The sequence below is a fragment of the Panicum virgatum genome, chromosome 9K, assembly GCF_016808335.1.
Source record: "Panicum virgatum strain AP13 chromosome 9K, P.virgatum_v5, whole genome shotgun sequence".
Lineage (NCBI taxonomy): Eukaryota > Viridiplantae > Streptophyta > Magnoliopsida > Poales > Poaceae > Panicum > Panicum virgatum.
Genome location: NC_053144.1, coordinates 70375193 through 70402836, shown reverse-complemented (window position 1 = coordinate 70402836; position 27644 = coordinate 70375193). Strand labels below are relative to the sequence as shown.

Here is a 27644-nt window from a genome sequence, read left to right as displayed (position 1 = left end):
GAAACGACGAGTAGAAATCACAAAAAATCCAAACTTCAAACATGTCGATATCCAATCCAAAATCTTTTAACATCTATATATGTAAAACTTCAGTAAATTCAGAAGTTTTTTGTCCTCACGGAGATATTTACATCTTGTCCCAAATGCATACTGTGCGATTGCTACATCTTCTATTTGCTGACTGCTGGAAGGGGGACAAAAACAGGATAGTAGGTATTCAATTCAAGATGCTCTAGGATCTGTTGGGCAGCTGACAGGTACGACGAATGGCCATCAACAAGCTCGGTAACGTCAACCTGGAAATCATACAGAAAAGGTTATGCAAACAGTAGAAGGTCAGCAGACTTGATCAAAGGCACAAGAATGGTCATCAGCATACTTACATTCTCGACACCAGGCACATCAATGGCCTGGATGCCAGCTAATCCTTGGGTGAGCAGACTGCATCAGAGAATTAATAACAGAAAAAAAAACATCAAAACTGTTCCCGCAATGGCTATCCAATCCAAAATCAATCCTATTTTGTTTACCACTTTACCTTGCTCGGAAAGTAACACCGAGAATCCAGTCATCTCTCGAGTACACATTGACAAATCTTCCTGAAACCATCTGCAGCAAAGCAAACGTGAGGGCATGTTAACTGATCGAAGCAGCCAAATAGGGCGTTAGTGACATTTGTAACTGAAGATTACATAGCTTTGCACCCTACCTTCCTGACAGGCTCCCACTGCTCACCCTTCACCGAAACTGGTGCACCTAGGAGGACAACCCTCTCGACAAGTCCCTCTGATTCATACCATCAAATGTATGAGCAAAGTCATAATGAACTTTAGGTGGAGATAATTATAGAACCATCAAATGTGTGAGCAAAGTCGCAATGATCTTTAAGTGGAGATAATTAGAGAGCAGATACCATTGTCGCTTGACAAAGCAAGCTCTTGCAAACACTTGAATATAACTCGTGCTCCTAGCGAGAACCCAATGAGAGTCACAGGCCTGGGAAAATTTTGGAATCAGGAAAAAAATGTACATGAAACTAACCCCACTGGATAAAAAGTGCTTCACCTGGAATTACCTGTTTCCTTGCAATCCCTTTAGAAGCACTTCAGCAAGCATTTTTCCTGCCTTGTCCGATCTGAGAGGGTAGAGTAGCTTAGCTAAATAAATTGCTGTGATCCTAAAAGAGTAACATTTTCCAACCAGTGCGCTGTAGATACACTATAGGTATTCTAAAGTATTATAACTGGAAATTTAGCAATTACCACAGAGCATATTAATACTGGAAAAATAAGCAGCTGTCACACGAGACATTGCACTACGAGAGTTAGCAAGCACCTGTCAATAGCAACGGACCATTTACTATCAATAAAATCAGTAGCTGCAAGCAATGTGGCAGGCCAAGCAAATGCTGCAAGAAGACCACTTAAGACAGTTCTCATTGCACCTTGTTTCATCAATTCCATTGCAAGTCCTGCATCAACAATGACAGTGATAGTTACAAGGTGTTCACTAACAGTATAAAGTAGAGAACAAAACCCTGAGCATTACTTGATGTCAGCCAATCCTGTATTGCTGTACTCACTGCAATTATATGCTTACTCTCCCATTGAAGGATGTACCTGTCAAACATTAATCGACAGTGTAAGAATGCTCCAGCCTTATAGCACAGATGTAAAACACATGGATAAACTACGGCAACTATGATTCATGAGAGAGATATGAAGGCATTCGATACTTCTCTAGGTTATCCTTCCATCCTTCCCAAGGTTTCCAGAAGTCTTCCTCATCAAAAGCAAATCCAGAGACCAAGATGCCAACCGCAAGGCGCTGAAAGAGTTAGCACCATTTACAAAGACAAAATCAGTTTGGTTCCAAGATGGGTGAATGGCATTTAGTCAGCTTAAAGTTAACATGAAAGTCAGAGAAAGAAAAGGAACTCACACCCTGATTGTGGTTATCACCAATAGGTTTGAACTCAAATTCTTTCACTTTTCCAATTCGTCTCGCCATTTTGCTTCCCGTCAAGCCAGCTCCAGCAGCTAATTTGCCAAGAATCAATCAAGGAATATAAACAACAAAGTATCAAAAAAAGGGAATATAAACAACTAAGAACAACAATTTCAAACTACTTCCCTTTCTCTTTTTGGATAACACGTTACAACTACTACAAGGAATTCATCTGGGAAAAATTTTAATTGGAAAATGTGCCGGTACTCATACAGAGGTGTGCATATTCGTTATTTGTGTAGGTTCACTAAGCAATACAGTAACAACTGTGACCAGTGGAGAAGTGGCCACAGCTAACTAAACTAAATCTTTAGTGCTAGACTGCACAGGGCATATAATGAAGAAATAGAAGCACGAAATAACATCATCAAAGAAGTTCCAAAGGAACTTGTCTACCAACCTCCAAATGAAGCAGCAACTGCCACAGAACCAGCAACAGATCCTGCTGCAGCAGCCATAGCAGCAAATCCACTAGCTCCTATGAATGGGACAAGTGTGCCAAGTGTTGGAGCTAGCGCACCAAATCCTGCCGCAATAGCTGGTGCAGCTAAACCTGTGAGAGCATACGTCAATAGATATATTATTGGGAGCATATCAACCTCCTGGGGCTAGTGTGTCCAAGTGAACTGTCAGTGTGTTTATACGTCAATAGATATATTATTGGGAACTCAGTCCTACCCCCTGTAATAGCCAGCAATGCTCCTCCAGTCAAGGCAGCTGCACCAATGATGCCTCCACGCTTCCATTTTTCCCACTTGCTCTTTGGTGATGCGCTCTCTTGCGCTTGTTCTTGCTCCTTTGCCGCAGCCATGGCAGAGCATGCGACCATTACCTCTATAGCTTCCTACAGTATCAAGATTCCTGGTTACAGAAGAAGTCAAGCTATATGAAAATACATGCATCTGATCAAGTTCCTCCTTGGATGATCTCAGTGCAATTTTGTTTGTTGAAATTCTACAGCAAGTGATTTATTACTCTGCTGCATTGAGAAGGAATAGTTTGTTGTACAGACCATTTTGATCCACTTGACGTCAAGCCAAGTTGCTATCAAACGAAGAGCAACACGATGCCGAGCATCATAGCCCTTCCTGAAGTGAGACGACTTCCTCTCCTCTTCCTCTTGTGATACAGGTTTATCAGCCACGCAGGCAGAGAGAAGCGCATACAGCAAAGCCATCTTCCGGTGATGGTTAGCAGGAACGTCATCCAAGGACAACTTGTCAATTCCATGCAGGTTCTCAGGTGAGCCTGCCTCTGATGATTCTGCGGTTCCAGAGGTAGAAGTCGCCGAGTCTTTACCCTCATTTTTGATCTTGTCATCTGGCACAATACCACTGCTCAAGCTCATTACCATGACATCAACTGCTTTGGCCAAGGCGTGTTCCTGCTCCAATGTATCAGAGGAGCTCGCACCATCTTCTTCGAAGAATATCCTTAGAAACTGCAAAGCGCGAAGTGAAACGAGACTGTGAAATGCAATACTGGAAGAGTCAGTTGAACATTCACGGGACTGCTTGCTTAAGTATTGCATTTTAGAGAGATGGTCATCTGAAGAGCAGGGTTTTTTTAACAATTTGATGTGGTGGTGAGCGTTACAAGCATAATCGTTACCCCCCAGTGGAACACCGAAATCCCCAAATTGAGCCCCGCGACAGTGACACCCAAGGGAGTGCGTACCGCGCCGATGTGATGCTTGGCCTCGGGCGACGCGGCTGTCTCCTCGAGGCCAACCCACGCCTGGGGTTCGATCTCCAGGAACCTGAACACGGGGCGGAGGAGGCCGCGGGAGTCGTGCGTCCAGAGGTCGGCGTCCGCGGCGGCGTCGGAGGTGGTGGTGGCGGTAGAGGCGGAGGAGCCCCCGCTGGCGCTGCTGGCGCGCTGCTCGTCGTCGTCGGGGGAGGCGCCGCCGAGTCCGAGGGGCGCGGACTGGTGGATCTGCGCCTGGCGGAGCGCGAGCGCCAGCAGCGCCCCCGCCGCGTAGCGCTGCGTGGGCGTCAGCGTGGTGGCCATCGGCGGGTGGTTTCTGGATTGCTTGCTTCGGGGCGGCGCGAGGCGAGGGGCGGTGGGTTGGGCGCGCCGGCGCCATTTTGATACGCGGCTGCACGGGTTGACTGCTTCGGCCTGCAACCCGGCAGCGCTCCTGCGCGTGCACGTGACGCCCAAATTTTGGGCAGGGTCTCGACTTCCTTCTAGACCCCCGAGGTTTGCGCCACCAACATCGACGATCGGTGTGTCAAAACACACACACATCGACGATCGGGCCAGTCGATCCAGCAGGTCCTACTTGCATTCCTGCTTTTAAAATAGAAGCTGAGAGTTAAAAATTCATCTCCAGTAGGACTTCTACTCGAGTCCCTAAAATAAAGAGGCACCAAAATTCCCCCATCCATCCCCTTCTCCCACGGGTCCCTGGGGAGGCCCCTATTTTTCTCCTCTCTTGCAGAGCTCGAGCTCGAGCTCGAGCACCCCGCCGCCGACCTGCCACTCCCCTGTCCCCCAGGTTCCTGCGCGCTGACATGGAACCGCCGCCCACGTGCTCCGCCCGAGCTTGCAGTCCCCCGCTCATCCGCGCCGCCGCACGGGCCGGCCGCCGCCTGAGCTCGCCGTCCTCTGTGCCGCTCGAGCCGGCCGGCCGCCGCCCGAGCTCGCCATGGTGGGACTGGATCGGGCAGGGACACAGGAAAGCGGAGGAAGAAAGGAGTGGAGGGAAAGCAGGCGGGTTCCACTTGTCATGAAAGAAATAAAAGACAAGAAAATAGACACTGACATGTGGGTCCCACTTGTCATAGGAAAAGAAGGGGCTGCAAGTAGGGGCTGGAGTTGAACATGAAATCATAGCCCCAGAAAGTTGGGGCCAGTCCCTACTTAAGAAAGTATGGGCTATTTGCTGGAGATGCTCTTAGCGTGTGAAGCAACCATTTGTTCACAATCATTTCCTCACAATCGTGTGAAGCAAAGCAACTTAAAATGACAGCCGTCAATCGACGTGGATGTCTGAGAGCTTGTTGGGTATTTTAACGATGTGAATTAATCCGCAAGCGCACAAATATCGTCGTAGCTTTCACCCGTGAGTATTCAAGGGTATCGTATCCACAGAGAACATGTGTGCACTAACTCCTAACTTAGTCGGTCCAAGGACACACCAAGGATAGGTGGGAAGACTGGAGAGGATTCCTGCGGTAGCACTAAGGATGAGTTAAAGTTCTCGAATAAAAATACTCTCTTCGGGCACCGGCTTACTCCTAAAATGGTCAGGAGACTCTGGCCAACAGCTCTACGCTATATCCGAATGTGGAGGATTATAAGGGACCAACAGGGCTATCACCACATGCGGCCTACCTCTACAAACTGTGGGATATAAGACAAACAAAGGTAACCCTTAGCCTAGACATCACGTCTACGCTACTGATTACTATCGTAGCTTGACTACGTCTGAATTCCCGTATGAATTCCCGTAGCAACCTATAGCACTCTGTATAAATACAGAGCGACGAATCCGCGAGTAAGAGAACTGATCTCACTCAAATACTAACTTACTTATACTAAAGAAAGCCAGAATCCGTAGAGGTACAAGACTGGAGAAGACCGCCGACAGGCTCGGCTCTTCCCTAAACTACTCCTCACCCTCCTCCTACAGTCCTACTCTAAGCACTAGCCTAGGCAGGACCTCGCCTTTGCATTGGAGCACTACATCTTCAAGAGAGGGAGGAAGAGAACTTTGGTGTGTAGAATGAGAGGGAGGAGGTTCCCCTTTTTATAGTGTTGGAGGTCAGTTCCCGCCATATGCACATATGGAAAGTATCAAGATTGAGTATACGCTCCTCCACCCCAAGATGCATCTGGACGGGCTTTAGGCTTGGTTCGGGCGACCCTGTGGATCGGCCGACCCTTGGGTGCCACGTCTCCCGCCTTCTTTCATCCAGGACACTGTCAGGTGGGTCCCCAAGTGGGTACATGGTGGTTGGCTATAAGTTTAGGCGGTTTCCTTGTGTTTGTGAGCCCTTGAATCCGTGTGCTTTCCTCTGATTCATCGAAGGTGTGTTTTCTCCCTTGCTCACTTGTGTTTCTTGCCCCTTTATGTGCGATTGCAAACATGGCTTCCTGAAATCAACAGTTCACCAAAACTTGTGGAAATGGTTAGAATTAATACTCCTATTTCTAGTTTTGGTATTTATTGTGCCATTATCGTACACAAGAGTTGACGCTCAGGTTTGACTTAAGAGCCGTCAACAGACGGCAGCAGTCGCGCTGAGCCACGTCGACAGACGCAGACGCACCCGTTGCAGGTTGATGTCGCGCACCGGCCGAGCCGTAGCCCGACGCACACGCCGCTCGCTGCCCGTCCGCGCACGCACCGCCCCGACACCTACCGCCCGCTGGCTGCCGGCGCATGTCCCCAACATGCCGCAGGCAACGTCGGGGGTCGAGACGCGGGCCATCCAAGGGCGCCGCCGCCGTCGCCGCGCACAGGTCGCTCGAGGGCCGCCACCGCCACGCAGGCACCGCCGCCACCGCCGCGCGGGCACCGCGCCAAGGCCCTGGGAGGGCAGATCAAGGACCTGAGGCCGCGGATCCGACCGCCTGCAAGGCGGATCCGGCCGCGGGACGCTGGGGTCGGCCACCACCACCATGGATGGCAAGCTGCTAAAAGAGGGCGAGGGAGAGGAAAGGAGAGGATGAGGGGAGGTAACCGCTCGGGCGGCGGCGAGACGGGAGAGCGGGGCTGGGGCGCGGCGGCGCTTGTGGGGCAGGTTCAGTCCGAGCCGCCCTAGGAGCGACGCGGACAGGAAAGACCAAGTAATGCAGTAGCACCGCGGACATTGAGTATATATGTATTGATGGTGCTCTGAGTTCATGCTTGTTGCCTGGCTATATCAACTCTCCAAGCACCACCACCGGGATGACCACGACCAGGTCTAGCCCATGCACGCGCTGCATCCTACGGTTTCTGCTTCGGATCATGTTCGCATAGCAGTGCCATGTCTGATCGCACAGATGATAGGCTTGTATGAATACCAGAACCCTGTGCAGTTCCTTCCCTACAGAGTGACCAAGATATGTCATCTATGTACGACGAAGGAAAGTAACGCGATCAGACAATTGGAATTCACCCAAGGCCGGACGAGAAGGTGCAGGCCCGCGATCGGGACCAAACACGACTGAAAAATCATCATCCTTAATCTCTTTTCAGTAGTATAGAGATACAGAGATGGAGAAGAGATTGACTGAAATTTGATAGAGATGTCTTAATATGACCGCCAGCTACTCTGTACAAAGCAGTGTGGCTAGAACTACACGTGTACTCACATCAAAAGTCGGACCCTAAAAATAAACTCTCACGTTCCCACTAGAAAGTTTTATCGAAATTGACTGAAATTTGTTGGAGATGATTCAATATAACTGACAACTACTTTGTGCAAAGCAGTGTGGCTAGAACTCCCCTTATGCTCCACATTAAGAGCCGGATTCTGAAATTAAAGTCTCACATTCATGCTATAAAATTTTATAGAAATCGATCAAACTTTTTGGAGATGACTACGCGGCTGCACGGCTTGACTTGGGACGCCCAAATTTTGGGCAGGGTCTCGACTTCCTTCTAGACCCCCGAGGTTTGTGCCACCAACATCGGGACGCCCCCAATGTCGCAAACTCTCGCCGCCATCGCCACAGCAAGCACGCAAGCACACAAATACCAGAGATACATGTTGTGCTGCTTCCGCCGGAGCGTCGTCAACGAGAGCCAGAGCCGCAGCAGTCCCCAGATCTATGGGCCCAGAAACCTCGAGGATGACTTCCTCCGAGCCAACCTGAATGAAGAGAGTAGACCGGTTCTTGCCAAGATCGGCAAGCGCTACAACCGTCGGCAGCTCCGAAACGGCGGCGGCTTTTGCTTCGGCCTCCTGGATCCCGCCTCCAACATCTATGTCAACTCCGTCATGGCTCCAGATGTTGCTGCAACTGCAACAGGAGGAGATGAGGCTGCTGCGGCGGACCTGATGATGATCCAGCGCTCGCTCGATGGCCTCGTCGCCTTCCTCACCCGCCTCTTCCCCTACCTCCCCACCGTCGAGGCCGTGTGATACCTCGACGCCGCCGAGGCAGACCCCCTCGTCGCCTCCCTCCTCATCATCAATCGCCGCGGGATACACCAATCTTTCGTCCTCCACTCCGACACCACCGTGGTCGCCGTCGAGGCGGCCCTCGATGTGCAGCAGTCGCCGCGCGCCACCTGTAACAATCCAAAAATTTGGATTCAAATAAAGAAATTTCCTTACACGTGGACCCCACTTGTCATACACCCACCTCCCTTCTCCCTGTTCGCAGTAATGGCCCGAGCTCTCCCGAAGCTCCCCACCGCTGTGCTTGCCGTCGTGGAGGCCGATCCCGGTTTCCCGGCCGTCGGTGACGCCGCCAAGTCGCCCACGACGTCTCCCGAGCTCGCCACCTGCCTTCACTCTCGTTCACGCTCCCGTTCCTCTGCTCGCCATGGATGGCGTCTGAGCAACTCGCGTTCATCGATCGAATCCGCGAGCTCCGCTCCACGGAATTCAAATCCCTCGCACCCGAAGCTTCTCCATCTCCCTAGCTTCCTCCTCGACCTCTCCTTCACGAGTCCCCTCGACCAGAGCACCGGGAATCCTTGATTTCGTGGCCGCCGGTCACCAATGAGCTCGAGCTCCGCCTCAACGCCGACAACCCACCTCCGACCACCGTTCTCTTCGCCCAGCAGCTCAAATCGACCCTAGGTGATGCATTGAAGCTCATGCTCCCCTTACTTTTCCACGTTCACCAAGTTTCCACGCTCGATTTCGACCACGCCGCCGCCGGCCGAACTGCGCCGTCGCCGCCGTGCGCCGCGAGCCGCCTCTGCACCACCTCCCGCCCCGTTTGCGCGCGCACCGGCGCCGCCCGAGGCCGCTGATGCTCACCCAACGCTACACCGCCGCCGCTTGGCCCCGCCGCCGCCGGCGCAAGCGCGCTGCCGCCTCCCCTGCCCTAGCGCCGCCGCCGGCGCGACTGCGCGCCGCTGCCACCACCTCTGCGCCACCCCCCGCGCCGCACCGCCACCGCGGGTCTAAGCGCGAGCCAAGGGCGCCGCCGCCGCCCTGCTCGCCGTCGGCCGCCGCCGCCGCCGCAGGGCCTCGGCCCAGCGCCACCGCGAGCCGCGCGCCTGGCCTGCCCCCCCCTCTGTTTTGTGTCGCTGGCCAGTAGGGCCCACGTGTCAGGGGTTAAGGGGGGTTTTTGTTTTCTTTTATTTCGTGTTTAATTTCTGCTGTAGATTGTAAATTCCATATAAATTCAAGGAAAAATGTGAAAAATATAAAATAAATTTTGTTGGATTTTTTAGAGTAAGATCTATGGAGTAAAAATATCCACAGTGACAAAATGACCTTTTTACCCCTGCAAAAATTTAGATTGTGTTTAGTCTTGCTTAATTAGTTTCTCTAGATATGTTAATCTACAAATTGTGAAATTTTTACAGTAGCTTACTTTAAACATGAGTGATCCACCATAAAATTTTCATACTCATAGGACCTAGTTTATTATATGAATATAATATGTAACCAAACTTAAATATGTGTATAGGTATAATAATATTTATTTTACATGTAGATTTTTATACAAATTATAAGAGGCAAATAATAATGTCTTTGCGAGTCATATTTTATTTTATAGTAAATCATGCTCTAATTGATAATTTGGCCTCTAGTTGTTCCTAGCACTTAAGGTTAAAGTTATTTATCACCATACTTGCATCCTTTTATGTAAATTGTTAATTTGTTTAATGATTATCATCTAATGGCAAAGTCATGTTGGCATTTACTCGTTGTCTCATATGCATGACATTTACTCATTGTTTCATATGCATACATATAGAATCCGCGACCGAGGAAGTCGTATACGAGGTGATCGCGGAGCCGCAGGAGCAGACGGAGCCAGCCCCGCAGGCGTTTCGTGAAGACCCGGCCCAAGGCCCAGTGGACACTAGCTCTGAGCAGCAGCCCGCAGGCAAGCCCCGGTGCACATCCGTTTATTTCAAACTATGACACCTATATTATGTTTCTATTACTTGTGCATTAGGTTCCGGAATTATTTGAAACCCTAGTTGCATGATCCATAGGTCTCCTCGAGTTATACTAGTATGTAGAGGATGATAGAAATGCTATGCTTAATAAGATCTCGGTAGAAGTCGAGTGATTTCTGGTCACTCGCGAGATATAGGATGTATCGTTATTTTGAGTATATGGAATAATGGAATAGGTTGGAGAAAGAAAAGAAAATGGAGACCGGGCGGGGAAAGGCTAGCCCGTCTGTGTCGGTTAAGGACCGTTCGTTGTCCGGCCCTGTGATTGAGTTTGAATTGTACTAGCCGCATGCCGGGAGTAGGAGGTAGTCGAAACCGGTAAGCCGAGTACTGCATTGCTTCGAAAGTACAGGAGCCCGCACCCAACTCCTGGGGCGAGTCGAGTAGTCGCGGAGAAGTGGGATGCATATGTTTACTTTTGATAGTCTCACGTTGAGCTCGGCTGACCATATGTCGTTGGGCTGGTTCCTGTAGTTCGAGGCGGGGAGGGGAATGGTTGGTTCGTATGGTCCGACGGGGCTAATACGTGCCGTGTTGGTTAGGTCCACCTTGCAAGGTTAAATCGGATCGATCCGCCGTACGTCGCATCTCGGATATGAGCACCTTGATCACAGCACTGCATCGTAGTAATGAGGTGGAATATTAATGTATATGTTGAAGGAAATGTTGAGATTACTAATTGATTTTCTATTATGTTTGTTTTAGAAAGGGTTCTGCAAATGCCTAGAGGATATTAAGTTATATAGAATGTGAGCTAAAATATTGAAAGTAAGGATCCACCTTTAGACGCTTTTCTGCAAATAATCCACAGTCAGAAAGCCGTGCATGTCTAGATAGTGGGCTATGTATACCCATAGTCGGGTAAGTCTTGCGGAGTATTAGTATACTCAGGGTTGTGGCTCAAACTATTTCAGGTCAGGATGAGATAGACTTCTGTCCTTGTTGTGCTAAATTCATCCAGCTTGGCGCGGATGGTTGCGAGGTGGCCGGACCAGATGCTTAGTCATTGCTAGTTTCCAAATCACACACCCGTGGGCTGAGTGTGTGATTCGATACTGTGCTTCATATAGTATAGCCGTCAGGTTTCCTATATCGGACTTTGTTTTAAAGTAAGTTGCTCTTGTATATTATTTGTGTACTTAAACCCGGTTTGTAGAACTTATTGTACGCTACTCGGTATTGTAATCGTATTTATATGTGCTCGTCATGTTTGTACTGCCTGCGCTCACCTTCGCGTGAGACTACTGGTGTTTGTTTCGATCGGAATGTCGGTTTCGAAAGGACTGTCAAATTAAACCGTTAAGCCAAATGTGCCTGATGTGTTCAAATGATGGCCATTTAGCTTAATTTGAGTTTTAATTTAGCGATTCTGTCACACCACCCAAATCCGCGCCAGCTCGTGCAAGTCTGGAAGCTGGTTTCACCCGGCCTCAAAAACCTCCAGCCGAGCCTGGATCATGTAGCATCATCAGATCCAGTTCTCCAACTAGAAACATCCTGGGAGCTTGCCAAATCTAGGCTAGAGCGCGCAAAAGCAAAACCCCGAGCATTGCCTCCTACCCGGGCAGCCAGGAAGCGTGTGCTCATGGCAAGAATCCATGGTTTCTACCTTGATGCGCTGGCCAGGCTGCCCAAGGACGAGCTGTGTTCTCGGTACCACTACAGCCTGCTCAAGGCGGGCCACCGCTATGGCCCGCGGGACCCTGTCTCCAACATCATCATCAACACCATTTGGTATGACAAAGCCTACCCGCCAAGCAAACAATTTACAATACAAATGATGAGCACCAGCTGCCTGATGCGAATTGTGGCCCGGTCATTCTATGGCCTTGTGTCCTTCATGTGTGCCCGCTACCCGGATCGTACAGTCGGCCAGATTCTGCAGCGCCTACAAGAGGTCAATGCTGCCCTGCGACAGGCTGCATCGTCTTTCAGAGGCCCCGATGTCCAAGTAGCATATAATGCGGCAGCCATTGCTGCGAGCCACCCCGTGCCGCATCAGCAGCAAGCGTTTCTTGGACTACCTCACTCGGTGCATATGCTTCAGTTAGCCTGTACGAGGGTGATGCCTAACGATCGCATACTCTCCTCTGAGAATGTCGAGACCATTGCCACTTTGATCATGCCTCCCTTTGCTGATGATGATGAGTTGAACCAGCAACCACGCCCTGAGCCTCGAAAGGTAGACAACACAACCTTACTTGTGTCTTCTCATCGATGCCAACAGTTCTGGGCACAGCATGAACTAGTCCTCAGGAAGGTGCAAGTAACACTGGCCAAATTCAACAACAGCAAGGTTAGTTGATTTCTTCTCTTACTTTTACTCTACAAATTAAAGTTTTTACTTTTATTGATCCGATTCCGATCCCCCTGTGCTTGTGGTACGCTCAACCTTCCAATATATTTAACTCTTTGTTTCTATGGTTTAAGGTGCACAAGTATAAGCTTCATTTTATATGTGGTGTCAATGAACGCGTATCTGGCCCGGAGTACAACATGAACATAGGATACAATCCGGGGAATCCTCTAAAATATTATCACAGCCATATCAATTTTCTTGCAACTTGTCAAGACCCTCAATCTGTTCATGCTCCTGCAAAGCTCTTTTTTGCAGAGTGTGGCAACTATAGCCCTGATGAGTCTTGGTGCTTACCTTTGAATCTGGATCAAGACACTGGTATGCATGCTCTATTATCAACCTTACAATTTCCGTGCTAATACGTACCCTAATGAGTCATTGTGATATCGATTTCTTGACGTGTTTGTGATATAGTGTACGTACGTATAGGAGTTTGTGTGTTCTGGAATTACATAAGAGCTGGTTAGGACTTATCTCTAATTGAAAATCCCTCCGGTTGCTGTGTAACATAGAGATATTAAATAATAATAGTGACACTGCTAAAGCTTGACTAATTGAAATGCTAGAGTAGATCTGTATAGGGTCAAGTAGATGCTAGCCCCTGACATACAGTTATTAAAAGATGAAGATGCTTCTTCCATGATAGAGTTGACTACTGTTTGTTATATTAAAATATTTAGAAGTAATTTTATTTTGGAGTCATCATATGCATTGCAGCGTTGAATTCTGAACATAGGATATTACATAATCCTACAACCAGCTATACTGTAATGATGCCTTTTTATTTATGTAATTTAGAGACATTTGTTCAAGCTTGGTTAAAACATTGGATGGAACAAATTGTGTACCCTTGTGGGAAATCCACGGTTATTAAGGTGGAAAGGCTAGGTGTGAGTGTGTGGATACCCACCCCCCGTTCCAAATGCCTAGGAGTTGCGTTAAAAACCACTGGAAAATCATTTGATTTGGTTTTGCCAAATTTGCTTTGCTAGTTCAATGTTTGGTAGCCATCTGCATTGGTGTGTCACAGCTTGTTTTTTGGATTATCACAATATAAATGCAACAAAGATTAGCAGCTTATCTTGGAAAGGGACATAGCGTCAAAAACTATTTATCTAGAAGCTAGGCACCATCATGTTTGGTATAAGGGGGCGTTCTAACCCTTGTTTTGAACTTCAATTTTGATTTTACCTCCACTTTCTTTCACTTTGCAGTTCCACCCTTGTTGTTTGGATATGAAGCCTTGTTTTACCCCTACTCCGTCAACAGCACATAACAATGTTAAAGAAGACAATTTTGTCCTTGTGAATATACCCCTTCTTTTTTAGAACTTTGTGAATATGCCCTTCACTACCGGAATCGAGTAGTTTGCCGTGTGCCTGGGGCACACGGCAAAGCCCATATTGCACAGGGCAAAAGTTTTGCCGTGTGCAACACTCGGCAACGTGCACACGGCATACTTCGGCCGGTAAAGTGCTCATAGCACACGGCATAGTTTCCGACACACGGCAAAATAAATAAACAGTAAATAAAAAAATCGGGCCCGGCCACTGCCTCACCGCCGGCCGCACCCCGCCACTGCTCCCTGCCGGTCGCCGCACGCCGCCGCCGCCAACAGACCGCCACCACTGGAAGCCACTGCCCCCCCCCGTTGGAGCCATCTCCCCCTCCACCGTCGACGTCGAGCACCGAAGGAGGAGTTGGCCGGATCCGGCCTCGCCGCCACGCCTAACGGTGATGGTGCGGCCGCACGCCGGGGAAGGAGGGTCCGGGGCCGCACGCCGGATCCGGGGAAGGAGAGGGAGGAGCCGCGCGCCGGATCCGGGGAAGGAGAGGGAGGAGCCACGCGCCGGATCCGGGGAAGGAAAGGGAGGGGTCTCGCGCCGGATCCGGGGAAGGAGAGGGAGGGGGCCGCGCGCCGGATTTGGAGGAGGAGCAGGGGCCGCCACGCCGTGCCGGAGGAGGAGGAGCAGGGGCTGCCGCTGCCGGACCTCGCGCCGTGCCGTCCGCGGCCGTTGCCGGAGCTCGCGCCGCGCCGTCCGCCACCGCTGCCTGAGCTCGAGCCGAAGTTCACGCGGCGCCCTGCGGGCGGTCCCGGTAAGCCGCCGCCGCTCCTCGCCCCGCCGCTGCTCCTCACTACCGGTGAGGGGCGAGCGGAGGGGGGAGGGGAGGGGAGGCATGGGAGGGAGACGGCGAGCAGGCAGGAGAGTAGGGGCGGCGGCGGATCTGAGGGAGGAGGGGGAAGGGAGGGAGGGAGGGAGGTGGCGTATCGATCTGAGGGAGGAGTCGGTGCGGGTTAATAATTATGGGTAAGTGGGGGTGGGGGGAGTTGTTTGCCGTGTGCCTCAGATCTGGGCACACGGCAAATATTTTACCAAGTGTTTTTGATTTGACACACGGGAAAGGTTAAGTTTGCCGTGTGCTCGAAAATTTGCACACGGCAAACTGACCGTTTCCCGTAGTGCTTGTTTATCATTCTATTTCAGCATCATTTCAATAAGAATATGAACAAGAATTTGGACAAAATCTGTTCTCCCTACGTCTCTTCTTGGCACCGCAATCCATGTGCATCACGCCATAATTGCTGCCAGTGTTAGCGCTGCCACCCTAGCCATGTTCGCTGAACCGCGCCCAAAGCAGACTCCGGCATGAGGTGATGACCCGATTAAGAGCGCCTCGCCCTGACTCCGACCGTAGCAGACATGGGCGCGGCGGGGCGCATGTCGTTCCTGCCGGATGCAGTTCTAGCACTTTGAATCGTTGCCTGTTTTGCCGGACGATTAAACTGCTCCGATCCTCAGCAAGCTATGCTGCGGACCTGTGCTCGCAGCAGTGCAGCTTTGGTTGCCTGCTTTTCTCAAACATTTATGGGTTCGATGCATGTTTTGAGACGTCATCTCATTCTCATACTAGATGGGGTGATGCATCATGAGTTGATTCCATAAATTTGGTGGAATGACCACATTCCTCATGGTTGTACTATTTATATTCCTATGACGATGAGGTAGTGATGGACCAAACTATTCCATTCCTCAAACCAAACACCAATGTGAAAAGCCTTCAACACCAATGTACCTAGCCATGTAAAAAGTGCAGAACAGAATTTTCTTGTTAGAGAAATGTTAATTAGAGAACAGTTGACATTTTGACAAGCTTAAGATGCTATCGGCATTGTAACCAGGATAAATGAAAGGGCATACCCTGAATATAAGCAGAATAAATCATAGTAAGAATTTGAGATATGCTACTCAGAGATACGATCAACTCTCATCTCAAGGAACCTTGTGCTCTGGTTCATCCACGAAATTAAGAGAGATTTTCAGTAAATAACAATCATAGTGTAGCAATACATTAATTTCAGTTGAATAATTGTAGAATGCATAGTAATGCTCTTTATATGATGATTACCCCTAGATCTAAAATCTGAATGCCACGGCACTTTCTTCAATTTGCAGTAAAAAACATGCAAAATTAAGGAAGTAAGCTTATTTATTATTTTGGCAGGCAAGAATAAACCTTCAACTTTCCTATTTATATAGTGTGTAAATGAGGCGGAAATTGTCTTGAGATGAAAAATTATCATCACCAGAATGTGAGGCATGCTATCTAATGTGCTGTGATTTTGTATGTGTGCAGAGCATGTTCGTTGCATTTACTGCGAGAAGGAAGGGACTAGGATTGTGCATCCCGCTGCCCATGGTTTTCATGGGCGTGACATAGAGTTTGAGAAGGTGCTGCTTGGAGAACGTCTTTTTCGTGGATCAGACGGATGCGCCTACACCAACAATCATCTATATGTCAAAGCCTGTCACACCCGGTTTTAAGAAGAAAACCGAATGCATAACTATATGTATGCCAGGATCAAGTTTCATACATATAGAGACATCATAAGTGAATAATCAGTAACAGTATCACGTAAAAGAGTAAATAAAACAAATAAAAGACTATCAGAGTTATACAGCTTATCCTGGAAACGAAGGCTTCAAACTTCACAGGCAATCGACTGGGGGATTGCGTACGCCTAGAACTCAGCATCATCTTCAAAAATCTTTATACACCTTCTCCTTCTGAGCAGCAGTAAGCAAGGGTGAGTACACTTATGGTTGGTACTCAGCAAGACCACAAGAAATAACCAGAAAATGATTTAAATCCATCTTTAAGTTTATTAATCATGTGAGGGTCCAAGCCGCTCTTGACCGTGAGCACGGCTAACCGGTTAGTTTTAACTCTGCAGAGGTTGTACACTTTCACCACAATTCGCGTAAAAGTTCCGAAGAACTTTGAACCCAACCACGCAATGTGCTAGCTAGGCACAATACCACACTTCCGAGGTGTGATTGCATAGGGACGCTACGAGGCCTTTACAAAGAATCCCTATATGTATGTGTTGGTCCCTGCCGTGCGGTCCCTCAGAAGACGCAGCTTCCTTCACCCGCTCCACAACACAAACTCATAACCACCAAGCGGAACAACCCCAACACAACATATAGTTCATCTAATTACTCAGCCAAGACCAGAGCCCATTAGTATTGTGGTTGTACGGTTTTCTTGGGTGGTTCTCCATGTTCCAATTAAATCATCATAATACTCTTGTAAATAAGCATAGACAGAAAGATGGTTAGGGTCACTTGCCTTTCTCCAACAAAAAGCTACTCTTACTGCTCTTCAGCTTTTGCTCACTTGAAACTCTTGATCTTCAATCTTCAGACAGCGATCCTTCTACTCGGAGCAAACAACGAGCAACCATACAAAGCAAAACAACAAGTACAACTAAGAACAATACACCAATACAAAGAAAAAAAACTCAAAAAGAACATACTAAAAGACAAGGCTCGCTGTTACGGTTACGAAAGCGCAAGAAACGCTAAAAACGAAACTAGGGTTGAAAAGATACAACAACCGAAAGATTTATATTATAACAGAAAGAAACTATAAGTTGGATTTATTTTAATTAAGAAAAAAAATACATGTAAAGGATATTTGAAAGAAATATTCAAATTATAAATATTTCATATGAATTTATATCACAAAGATGAAGTTGAACTTAATCAAGTTTTATTTATAAAGTTTATGTATAACTTATACCAATTAATTATTTTACTAGCAAATAAAAGACAAGTGAGAACATCTAAGTGTAAAACTTTATGATACGTGGTTTTGAACTAAACATGTCATATAAAAGATGCATTTAAGTTGATATTTAATCGAATTAACATTAATTAGTGAAAACTGGTATAGAGCTCTAATTTACTTTTAATTAGAAAGGCTAGTTTCAAATAGTTATTAATCAAATTAAATCTATATTTACTTTAAAACAAGATCTATGATTTAAAAGCACTACTAAACGATAGCTTACACTAAAACAAAACTAACGCAACAAGAACGATCAAAAACGGATCTAAAATGAAGATTCTATGGGCTAAACGGTGATCTAGGGGCCCGGTTGCAATTAACCGTAGACCTTAGGGGTTAGCAGGAAACTTTGGCAAGACACTGAAAATAGTGCTCACAAATTGGATAAAAGAGAGGGTTAGATCTGAAAAAGGTTAGGGTTGGGGTTGGACTGAAAAGAACTAATAGATCTAGGAGGTTTTCTGCAGATTTCCGTAGACTCAAATGAATCTACAAATATTACAGAACTTGATAGGGACCAAATAGCAAAAGCTCGGAACAGCACCCATGGAGGGCGGCGGGTACTGTAGCACGAGTTCCCGGCGTTCTAGGGCATCTAAGGGCTTGGGATTTGGAGGAAAAGAAAGAGGAGATCGAGGAGAACTCGTTTTGGTGCTTACCCATCGCGGAGACTCATCGTGGAGATAGAAAACGAAGCTGGAAGTTTCGACGATGGCTCTGTTTCAAGAGTTCATCAGGGACAGCGCCATTGCTTGTTGGTCGGCTTGTTGCTGTGCACGCGGGAGGCGATGCAGGTGAGCAGGGGCCTAGCAGGAGGGGGCGCAGCTGCAGGGATCCAGGAGGCACGTGACGGAGGGTGCTCGCCCTTGCGGCGATCGATCGGAGAGGCGGCAGCCTGAGTTGTTCCCAGCAGCGTGCAGGGAGAGGCCGGCTGCAAGGGAGCGCTGCTGCTGCAGGGGTGGCACTCGGGAGGGTGGACGCCGGCGAGCAGGGGGTGACGAGAGCAGGGAGAGCGATGGCCTAGGGCCGGCGGCGCTAGCAAGCAGAGAGCCCGAGCGAAGAAGGGGGCGCAGGAGGAAAAGGGAGGGCTAGGGCCGGCGGCGTTGCAGATGCACGGCGCAAGGAAAAATAAGCAGGGGATTAGGAGGGGGAGGGGCGGTGCTTATATAGGGGTGGTCGAGAGTTCTTGGCTTGCGCGCCAAGGGAAGAAACGGGCCGGACTGCTGGTTTGGGCCGAAAAGATTTTTTTCTATTTTTTTTTGCAAAAAGATTCAACAAATTTGATTTGAATTTAAACTCCACGAATTCAAATTCAAATCAAACCACAAGAAAATAAAACAATGCAAAGCGGCATGAGTGCAAACAAACAACCTCATTTAGACTTAGAAAAACAACTAATTTTTATTCTTACTAAATTCCCTGTGAAGAAAATAAATGTTGAGAAAATTTTAGAATTATGAGAAAATTGTTGTTTTGTTTTTTTAATTTTAATCACATCCTGAAATTCAAAAATTTCAGGGTGTGACAAAGCCCTAGACAGGCTGGGTCATCTTGAAGATGACTACATCTACTCTGACTATGTCCTAGATCCTGATGCTAGAAGAGTTGGGCCAGAAACGCTCCAGATTCTCTTTTGGTAATAGGATAGGACTGTCATATCAAAAGAGAATGGAGGATTGAGAATAATTTTAATTGCGTCTTTATTTGTCGTAGCAGATGCTAATGACAGAGAAGTAGGGGATCGGCAAGCTCTGACTGCACTGCACAGCAGGTGCTAACCTTGTTCGGCAGACTGGAGCTGGAGGCTGGAGCTGGAGTGGTGTGAGAGAAAAACACTGTTATCTGGCTGGTGGCTGGAGGCTGGAGCTGGAGAGATGTGAGAGGGAAACACTGTAGAGCTGGAGCTGGAACCACCAGCCGAACACAGTGTAGCAATCGAACAAGCTCGCTCCTGGTTGCGCCTTTAATTTTGTGCCAAGTTTAATCGTACTATCGTGTAATGCTAATGATCACTGGATGTCGAATCTGCTGTGTTGTAATGATTAACACTTGTACGATGCATTTGGATGTTGGTCGGATTGCAGACAAACCTAGCTAGGTTATATATTCTGTTCGTTAAGTGCTTCGTCATAGGACCTGTTTGGACTTTGGAGGAGCTAAAATGATAAACTTGCTTATGCACATACTAAATCTGTTTTTCTTCTGGGAATTAAAGATTGTGTTCTCATTTAGTAGTTTTTTTTAGAGAGAGAGAGAGAAGCTATACTACACGTATGATGACAAGACACTGATGGTGCCATATTCGGTCATGAGCCTGAGCTGCACGCGTGACAAAACTGTTAGGTAGAACATTGCCATTGCGATACTTTTTTTCATTGGACAATTTTGTGACACGACAACAATAAACAAATTTGATCTCGTCCATTATATATATCCAACAGGTTTATACTAGAATCTATACATTTTTTTTTGTGCTGATTGCAGGAGCCAGCTGGCAGGAGTTGTGGTATGTATACCGTATACGTACTATCTATCGTCACAGGGTCGACGATGTATAGGTGCTGCTTCCCGGGCGCCTGCCCGCCTCCAGGGTCCGCACCACGTCGGCCATCGACGGCCGGAGGGTCGGGTTGTCCCCGACGCACGCGGCCGCCAGCGCAGCCATGGCCGCCGCCTCGTCGGTGTCGTAGCGGCACCCCAGCCTCTGGTCCACGAGCTTGCATGGGTCGGCGATCTTGGGCGCGACGGCCGCCGTCAGGAGCCGGCCGTCGCAGAAGGCCTGCACGCCGGTGAGCAGCTCCAGCAGCAGCACGCCGAAGCTGTAGACGTCGCTCTTGCTGGTGACCACGCCGCAGCGGAGGTAGTGCGGGTCCACGTAGCCGGGGGAGCCCAGCAGCACGGGCACGGCGCGCGGCGGGCGGGCCGAGGACAACCCCGCGCGCGCCGACCCGAAGTCGCAGAGCCTGGCGGCCATGCCGGCGTCCAGCAGCACGTTGGAAGCCTTGACGTCGCCGTGCACCACGCACCGATCGTGGAGGTACTCGAGGGCGCGGGCCACCTGCAGCGCCACCGACACCCGCCGCGCCCACGGCATCGGTGGCTTGCCGCCGCCGTCGCCGCCGTGGAGCTGGTCGTGCAGGTTGCCGTTCGGCGCCAACTCCAGCACCAGCACGCCGCCCGTACTACCTCGCTGGTCGCAGAAGGCGAGGAGGCGCACGATGTGCGGGTGGCGGACGCGGAGGAGGGCGTCCAGCTCCTGGCGGAACGCGCGGTGGAGGCGCTCGCCGCTGCGGTGGACCTTGACGGCGGCGAGGGAGCCGCCGAGGCGCGCCAGGTACACGGTGCTGAAGCCGCCCTCGCCGACGACGGCCGACGTGAAGCCTCCCGTCATGGCCTCCACCTGCGCCCACGACAGCTGCCTCGCCGCCGCCGTGCTCTTGGCATCATCGGTGTCCCCGTCCCGGCCAAAGGCGGCTGTTGCTGCTGCTGCACGCCCGCCGACGGCCACGCCGCCCCCGCCCCCGCACCCGCAGCAGAGGAGGCCGCCGCGCCTTTGCAGCAGCATCATCGTACGTACGAGTTGGAGCGGTGCGGGTTTATTGGACCCGCGCGCGTGATATATACTGTATGATGCTGCAGCTAGCGTTTATTTATTTATTTATATGTATATAAACTCCAGCAGCAGCAGCAGCAACAGCTTGGAACGAGTAGAAACCCGGGCCATGATTGAGCGGCAGCGGCCAGTGTAAAAAGACGATTTTTAGTTTGTTCTTTGGATGTACTAGTATTTAATTTAAAAAGAGAGTGTACACCTTGGGCACGCACGCAGTTGATTGATTAATTGGTTTATCAGTACATTTTCAACTGACCCATGACGGCGGTCAGGGAAAGTTAAGGAAGCTCTCGACCATGCTATATGGGTGGGGGGTATCGTCCTAATAGTAGAATAATTCAAGTCACTGCAAGCAGGAACAAGCAGGTTGATGCCTGCATAACCATGCTTATGAGCTTACTTATTTCTCAGGTGAGGATTAGGTAACAAGTAAAACTTTATTTCGCCGTGATCTGAAGAAGAAGAAAAAAATCATTGTTCATGGAAGCCCCTGTTTCTGGCATTGCATATTTGCATTGGTAGGTGATCCCGAATCACATTATTGGAGCGTTGCACAAAAGCAGCCGCACAGCCTGAAAACTGAAAAGAGGGTGCTTCAATTTACTATTTGGAAGTGTTTGGCGCGATGGCTTCCACTCTGATGCCGGTTGGCCGCTGCCTCGCGCCGAGCACCAGCCTTGCTCGCGCAACAAGGAAGCAGCAGGGGATTGCGAGGTCAGGTGAAGAGACCACATGACCTGCGGTGACTTGACCGGGGAGCAGCAGAGAGGTAGCAGCTGCCTGCATCCAAATTAAACGATCGCCTTATCGTCCATGTCTCGTTTCGATCGGGCCTGCATCCACCAACCTTACATCTGATGATTCCTTCGATCCGTTCGTACTGGGTTAGCGGAGAGGAGGATGCCGCAGAGTCATCGTCAGCTACACTGACCTAACCTGAACTGAATTGGTAGCAGATCGGTGAGAGCATCATGTGAATTCAGCGGCGATGCTGCTAGAGCGTTGGCGTTTTGCAGAGCTTTGTTAGGTACAGGTAACCACCTTCATTCAGGTATTTTTGGGCTTTGAAAAGGCTAGATAAGCAACTAGTAGCTTTGACAAAGATGGGGATTATAAACATTTGTTTAGTTTGATTGGCGCCGGACATGCATGCATTAGGACTTGGGAGGGTATCGATAGGATAAACAACAGCAATCGCGTAGGCAAATTCAGAATGTGAGAATTATGCATGCCCAAATTCACATGAATTATATATTAGTACTTTTACAAAATAGTGCAGAAAATCAGTGAGAGACAACTCTAACTAACCGCCTATGCGAAAGGGGCTGTACGCCAATAACTACAAGAATCTCCGTAGCACCTCAAGTCTACGGTTCAACTTTCCGTTGCAGCGAATATTCTTGAATTTAATGGTATTGTTATTTTAATGGTAGACGACGTTCCTGTCAACAGCAGATTTGTCAGCTCAATCTTCGAAGATACTAATAGAGATAGGTTTTGCGTTCGTGCGTGCATAGGAGTGACGGGTGAGTGTGCGTTTGTGAGTGTTTCAGTTGTACTGTGAAATTAAAAAAACTAATTGCCAATAACGAAAGTGATAATAAAGCGCGCAATCACAACAAGAACCGACTGATGAGGCCCTCATCGATCTGTCCATCTCTCTCACACCCAAAAGAAAGAAAAGTAAAGAAAAGAAAAGAAAGGGAAAGGAAAGGAAAGGAAAGGCGGAGGCAAATAAGAAGTTGAAGGTGGATGCTCTAAGCTAGCTAGGTTTCGGGCCGTGCGTCGCCATCAGGCGTGTACAAAATGAAGTCCACTGATCGCGATGAGACGAGAGGAGGATTCTGATTACTTATTCCAGTCGTGGTCCGGCCATTAGTACAAACTCGTCGGGCCCCATGCCAGAAGAGGACATCTATCCTAACGCAACGCATGCAGTGTGCTAGCTAGCTGCATTCCGTTTTCTTTAATTATTATAGATATAATTTCATAAAGAGAGGCAGAGCAAGAACAGCAGTGTATACTCAAATGGCGTCGCCTTCCAATCGAACGAGGGAAAGAATCATCACCGGGTTTTAAAAATCGATCGAATGGCTACTGATTGCCAAAGTTTGATGCGATGGATATATAGTACGTACTAGAAGAATGTATTGATCATAAACGCCGACTTTAGATTTCATACCTGGATGATTTGTGGCCACGATACTTTGTCGGCTAAACTGGCCGCCTTTTTTAAATGATGAAGAAGATGATGATGGGCTACCAAACCAACTGGTGCTGAATTAGAAGCAAACATTTTATTTTGGACCCAGCTATATATATTACGGCCGGCCGTAAAACCAGTCTTCCGTACGGCCGCTCTATTTTTGAAAAAAAGTACAACTGTCGCTTTCCTACCTGGGCCCCGCCAGGCATCCACTAACTTGCGTGCCCTGTTTCTTCCCTGCACAATGAACCTGCCCGCAAGATAAATTAGCTGGCTCCCTCATACCCATTGCCGCCAAACAGAGAAAGAAGCTTAAAAACTGCTAAATTCCATCTGCCGACAACATCAACCAAAGAAAAAAAATGCTCAAGCAGATGCGAAGGAAAACGAAGATAGGGCCATAAAATTGACTGTCTACACCAGGAGTAAGTACATCTTCACCACTTCCCAAAGAAAAAAATGATTCTACAGATCTAGTTTTTGCGTTCATCTGCAGTGATTTTAGTTTTCCTCCCCAGTCCCCAGCAACTCCCCCTTTCCCCAAGAGAAATAGAATCTCAACCAGTACAATGTTGCAACAAATAGTTGTCATCTATCCAAAATAGAACTTGCTTGATCATGCACCCATACTCCACCTGCAAGCTGCTGGTCCAGCTCCACCCCCCAAACACCCCACCAAAAGGTCCTTTGTGTTGAAGCTGCAAAATGTAGTTGGGGAAAAACAGCATGTTACTTTTGTGGATTCTAGCAGTAATGTCGTGAAAATTGCTTACACAAAGTACTCTGTTATGCCTTTATATGAACAAATTATTGCCTGAAGAAATTGCACAAGACTAACTACACAAGGTAACTCCTCTCTAGCAGACAGTAAAAAGGTTCCATGTAGTGACAACCACATAAGAGAAAAAAGAGATGTAGTAAAAAATTGCAAGATTTCACTACTGAACTCCAATATAAGTGCATGAATATGCTGAGAAAAAATGCCAATTAATTTACTTGTTTTGCTTACCGCAAATCACTAGTTTACGAATTTAATTATACAATTTTGCCCCCCCCCCATTTTGTGATCAAATGCTAGTCTTGAATGTATTTATTGTTTGCTAGTTACATAGCACCTATTTGCCTGCTATAGTCCCCTAATTTGCTTGCTGAATAACACTGTTTTGCTTACTGAATTGTAGGTGAAAAAATAGGATCTGAAGGGTTACGTATTTAAATGAACTCCCACTAGAATTTAACTATGATTTTCTAGGAGTCAATGTAGGAACGTATGAAGCAAAACATTTATTCTACCCTCAAACAGCCCCTATCAAGATATGACTAGCTAGTACTGTAATCCATGCATGCAGTGGAGAACACATAATGCTAGAGCTAGATGTCATAATGCATTATGAACCAAAAAAGTGACTGTCATCTAAACATATTGAAAACAAGTCTTCACGCCTCCTCTGGAACCTAGAACTAAGCAAGACTTTGAATCAGTAGGCAGGTAATTAGAATATAAAAGATGCTATATTAGAACACAAAATACTAAACTAAATGTGACTATTTACTTAAAAATTGATAAGCATATCCAAAATGGCTAAACGTCGTAATATGAAAAAATGCTAAAGTCAAAACACACACATGCCAAAACTGAGAATAAATAAATTGCTTGTTCATTTACTGAACATAAATCTACCTGATCTAAAATTCATCCAAAGCTAAAAAAGTCATCTCTGAATTTCTTTTAGGGGTCTAGCCTATATGATCAATTGAGATCTGTAAAAATGACCTAGGAATTTTTGTCTAGATTGATATTAGTTGAAAGTATTGAATCTAAAACACATTATATGCATCACATGCGATTCGTGGAGAATCTAAAACACATTATGTGCACCATGATCTATATCAGATACTTGTTCAGTTCAGATTTTTCATCTCCAGTACTATGCAAAAATATGATGAGCATATATAAGTGCTCGATTTGCAAAAAGGGTATGCTCAAGGGCATTTGAGAGGGTCGGGAGGGCTATGGATGAGAAAATGGATTAAATTGTTTGTGCACCTAATAGCCATGACGGGAATGGATATGCGCCAAAGAGCTGCAATCTATTCAACAGCGCATCGCCATCCTAAGAGCTGCAATCTGACGGGATAGAGTTGCTCACCAGCCTAAGAGCTGCAATTTGCAATAGTTGAAGGAAACTAGTTGCTAACTCATCGCCATCATGCATCAAAAATGGATAGGAGAATTAGAAACAATGCAAAGTGGGCTGTGAGAGAAATAGAGAGATAAATGGAATGAAATTACTTGCGCACATCATGCACTTGAAAGATCCGCACTAGCCTCCTCGATCCTTCCTCCTTTCTGGCTGGATACCAGCAAAACAATGGTTTGATTAGAGAACTTACAAGTGGAAACACAATGTGGCATGAGGGATAAAAACTGCTTAAAGACTTGCATTATTATGCCTAGTCGTTAACACATTATAGCTTGAATACATATATTGAGTTGCATATCTGAAAAATCAAAAGAATTGCCCAGATAAAATACACTGAGTTTGCCATATTCTTAACCATTATTATCTGGATAAATGCACTAAGTTGCCCACTGGAAAAATGCTGAAATGCTTCTAGTAATACTAGTGAGATGTCTATTTCACTTGTAGAAATATACACATAGAAATGCTAAATCATAACACAAAAAATGCTAAACTAAAATGAATAATTTGCATGTTCATTTAGCATAGGTTGCCTACATGATATCCAATAAATGATGATGTTGCCTGCATGGAAAATGCTAGGTATGGTTATTTGAATCGCATTGGCCAGGTTATCAGGCGAATCACAAAAATATACTTAAAAAGTCTTGTCTACACACTAGAGGTATATACAATTAAAAAAGCAAGTATGAGGTTTCTGCATATGCAAAATATCCAAGCTATAGTATCCCTGCTACAGCCCCCTCCCCAATAAAAATCACTATTTAGCTATCGTATCCAAACTGTCTCATCATGGCTATCATTTAGTTAAGCTATCATTATGCTGATGAAACGAGAGCATGTCTAAAAATAAACATACTAGCTCCCATCCAATCACATACTATGTGATAAATACCAATGCTAGGCAGCCAACGAAAAATAAATTATAAAACTATAAATTAAATATTGCCTAATCAAGTAAACTATTTTGTATGGTACATAATCATATTATGGCCTAATCAGAAACAGTGAAGTATATTGTTTTGGATAATCCAAAACCCTTTTTAATTATTTCCTGAACAAATTTATTTTTATTGCCAACATGAGAATCATATTTGGATCCGATTTGGCTGAACTTTGCATGCTTTTTCCTCTACTAGGGAGCCTTTTGCTAACTACAAAACTTTGCACACAACATCAAAGGATCAAAACAAAAAACACTCAAAATATAGTCGGTAAAAAAAGTCACAACATATGAACCCAAGCATTTTGTTAACCAAAAGAGCTAATATGGTTCAAAGAGCTATACACAGTATAACATTCTTCAACAGTACAAAGCTATTTCATCAGCACTATCATTCAGCCCAATATATCCTCCCCCTCCCCAACCAACCACAGACAAAAATGTACAAAAAAAAAACCCTTACTACAACAATCACAAAGAGCTTGCTAAATTAAGGAGGGGGGATCGAGTTGACTCACCTTTGCACGCTCTTTCCTGTGCAGGGAGTCCTCCGCTTGTCAACAAATCACACACACCTGATTTTGAAGAAAAAAAACCAAGTCAAAGGGGATCAGAACCCAAAATCCCGAGGATATCCAATCCCGGTAGATGAACCCAGGAACGACACCCATTTCCAACCCAAACCCTAGAATAGGGACCAAGTCAAATTGGGGGAAATTAGAGAGAGATGAGGGAGGTATATACCTCGATGCTGATGTGTGAAAGAGCAGTGCCCCATCCTCCATGTACATGGCCTCATGGTGCGCCGGTACCTACCGCTCCCGTTCACAGCCTCATTCGTGGGTCGTGACCCTACACCTCATCGTCGGCACAAATCCACCACGCTTGTATCTGCCGTCACGACCGCGTCGCGCCGCTGCGGATAAGCCCCACGAGATCCGAGCACGAGCGCAACCAGAGCCGCACCTAGACGCCCAGCCATGGGAGCAGATCAAGGCCGGCAAGGGGCCAACGTGTAGAGGATGGAAGGTTGGGGAGGCGATGCAGGGAGCAGATTCGCTGCGCCACATGCCCATGCCGCTGCTACCGCCAC

At 47.4% G+C, this 27644-nt stretch overlaps 3 protein-coding genes across 5 annotated transcripts; 1 reads left to right on the top strand and 2 right to left on the bottom strand.

Annotated features, from left to right (window-relative positions):
• Nucleotides 1–31: 31 nt before the first annotated feature.
• LOC120647588 (transmembrane and coiled-coil domain-containing protein 4-like) lies at nt 32–4173 on the bottom strand. Of its 3 annotated transcripts, none has more exons than XM_039924421.1 (14): nt 3685–4163; nt 3020–3448; nt 2686–2851; nt 2408–2560; nt 1942–2039; nt 1736–1827; nt 1549–1619; nt 1336–1471; nt 1076–1135; nt 914–996; nt 710–786; nt 539–609; nt 384–441; nt 32–296 (listed from the first exon to the last, which is right to left on the bottom strand). In XM_039924421.1, the coding sequence occupies exons 1-14, from the start codon at nt 4015–4017 to the stop codon at nt 171–173; spliced, it is 1953 nt and encodes a 650-aa protein (XP_039780355.1). In that variant the 5' UTR covers nt 4018–4163; the 3' UTR covers nt 32–170. The 3 variants fall into 3 exon arrangements, with proteins under 3 accessions (XP_039780355.1, XP_039780357.1, XP_039780356.1); XM_039924423.1 differs by having other exon boundaries at nt 43–296; nt 3767–4173; XM_039924422.1 differs by having other exon boundaries at nt 45–296; nt 384–454; nt 3685–4101.
• Nucleotides 4174–11479: 7306 nt separating this feature from the next.
• LOC120648285 lies at nt 11480–16276 on the top strand. The gene is made up of 3 exons (XM_039925007.1): nt 11480–12389; nt 12524–12770; nt 16089–16276. Exons 1-3 carry the CDS (start codon nt 11679–11681, stop codon nt 16274–16276), a joined length of 1146 nt encoding a protein of 381 aa, XP_039780941.1. The 5' UTR covers nt 11480–11678.
• Nucleotides 16277–19922: 3646 nt separating this feature from the next.
• On the bottom strand, nt 19923–21415 carry LOC120647586 (salt tolerance receptor-like cytoplasmic kinase 1). Its single transcript, XM_039924419.1, has one exon. It carries the CDS (start codon nt 21151–21153, stop codon nt 20122–20124), a length of 1032 nt encoding a protein of 343 aa, XP_039780353.1. The 5' UTR covers nt 21154–21415; the 3' UTR covers nt 19923–20121.
• Nucleotides 21416–27644: the final 6229 nt, after the last annotated feature.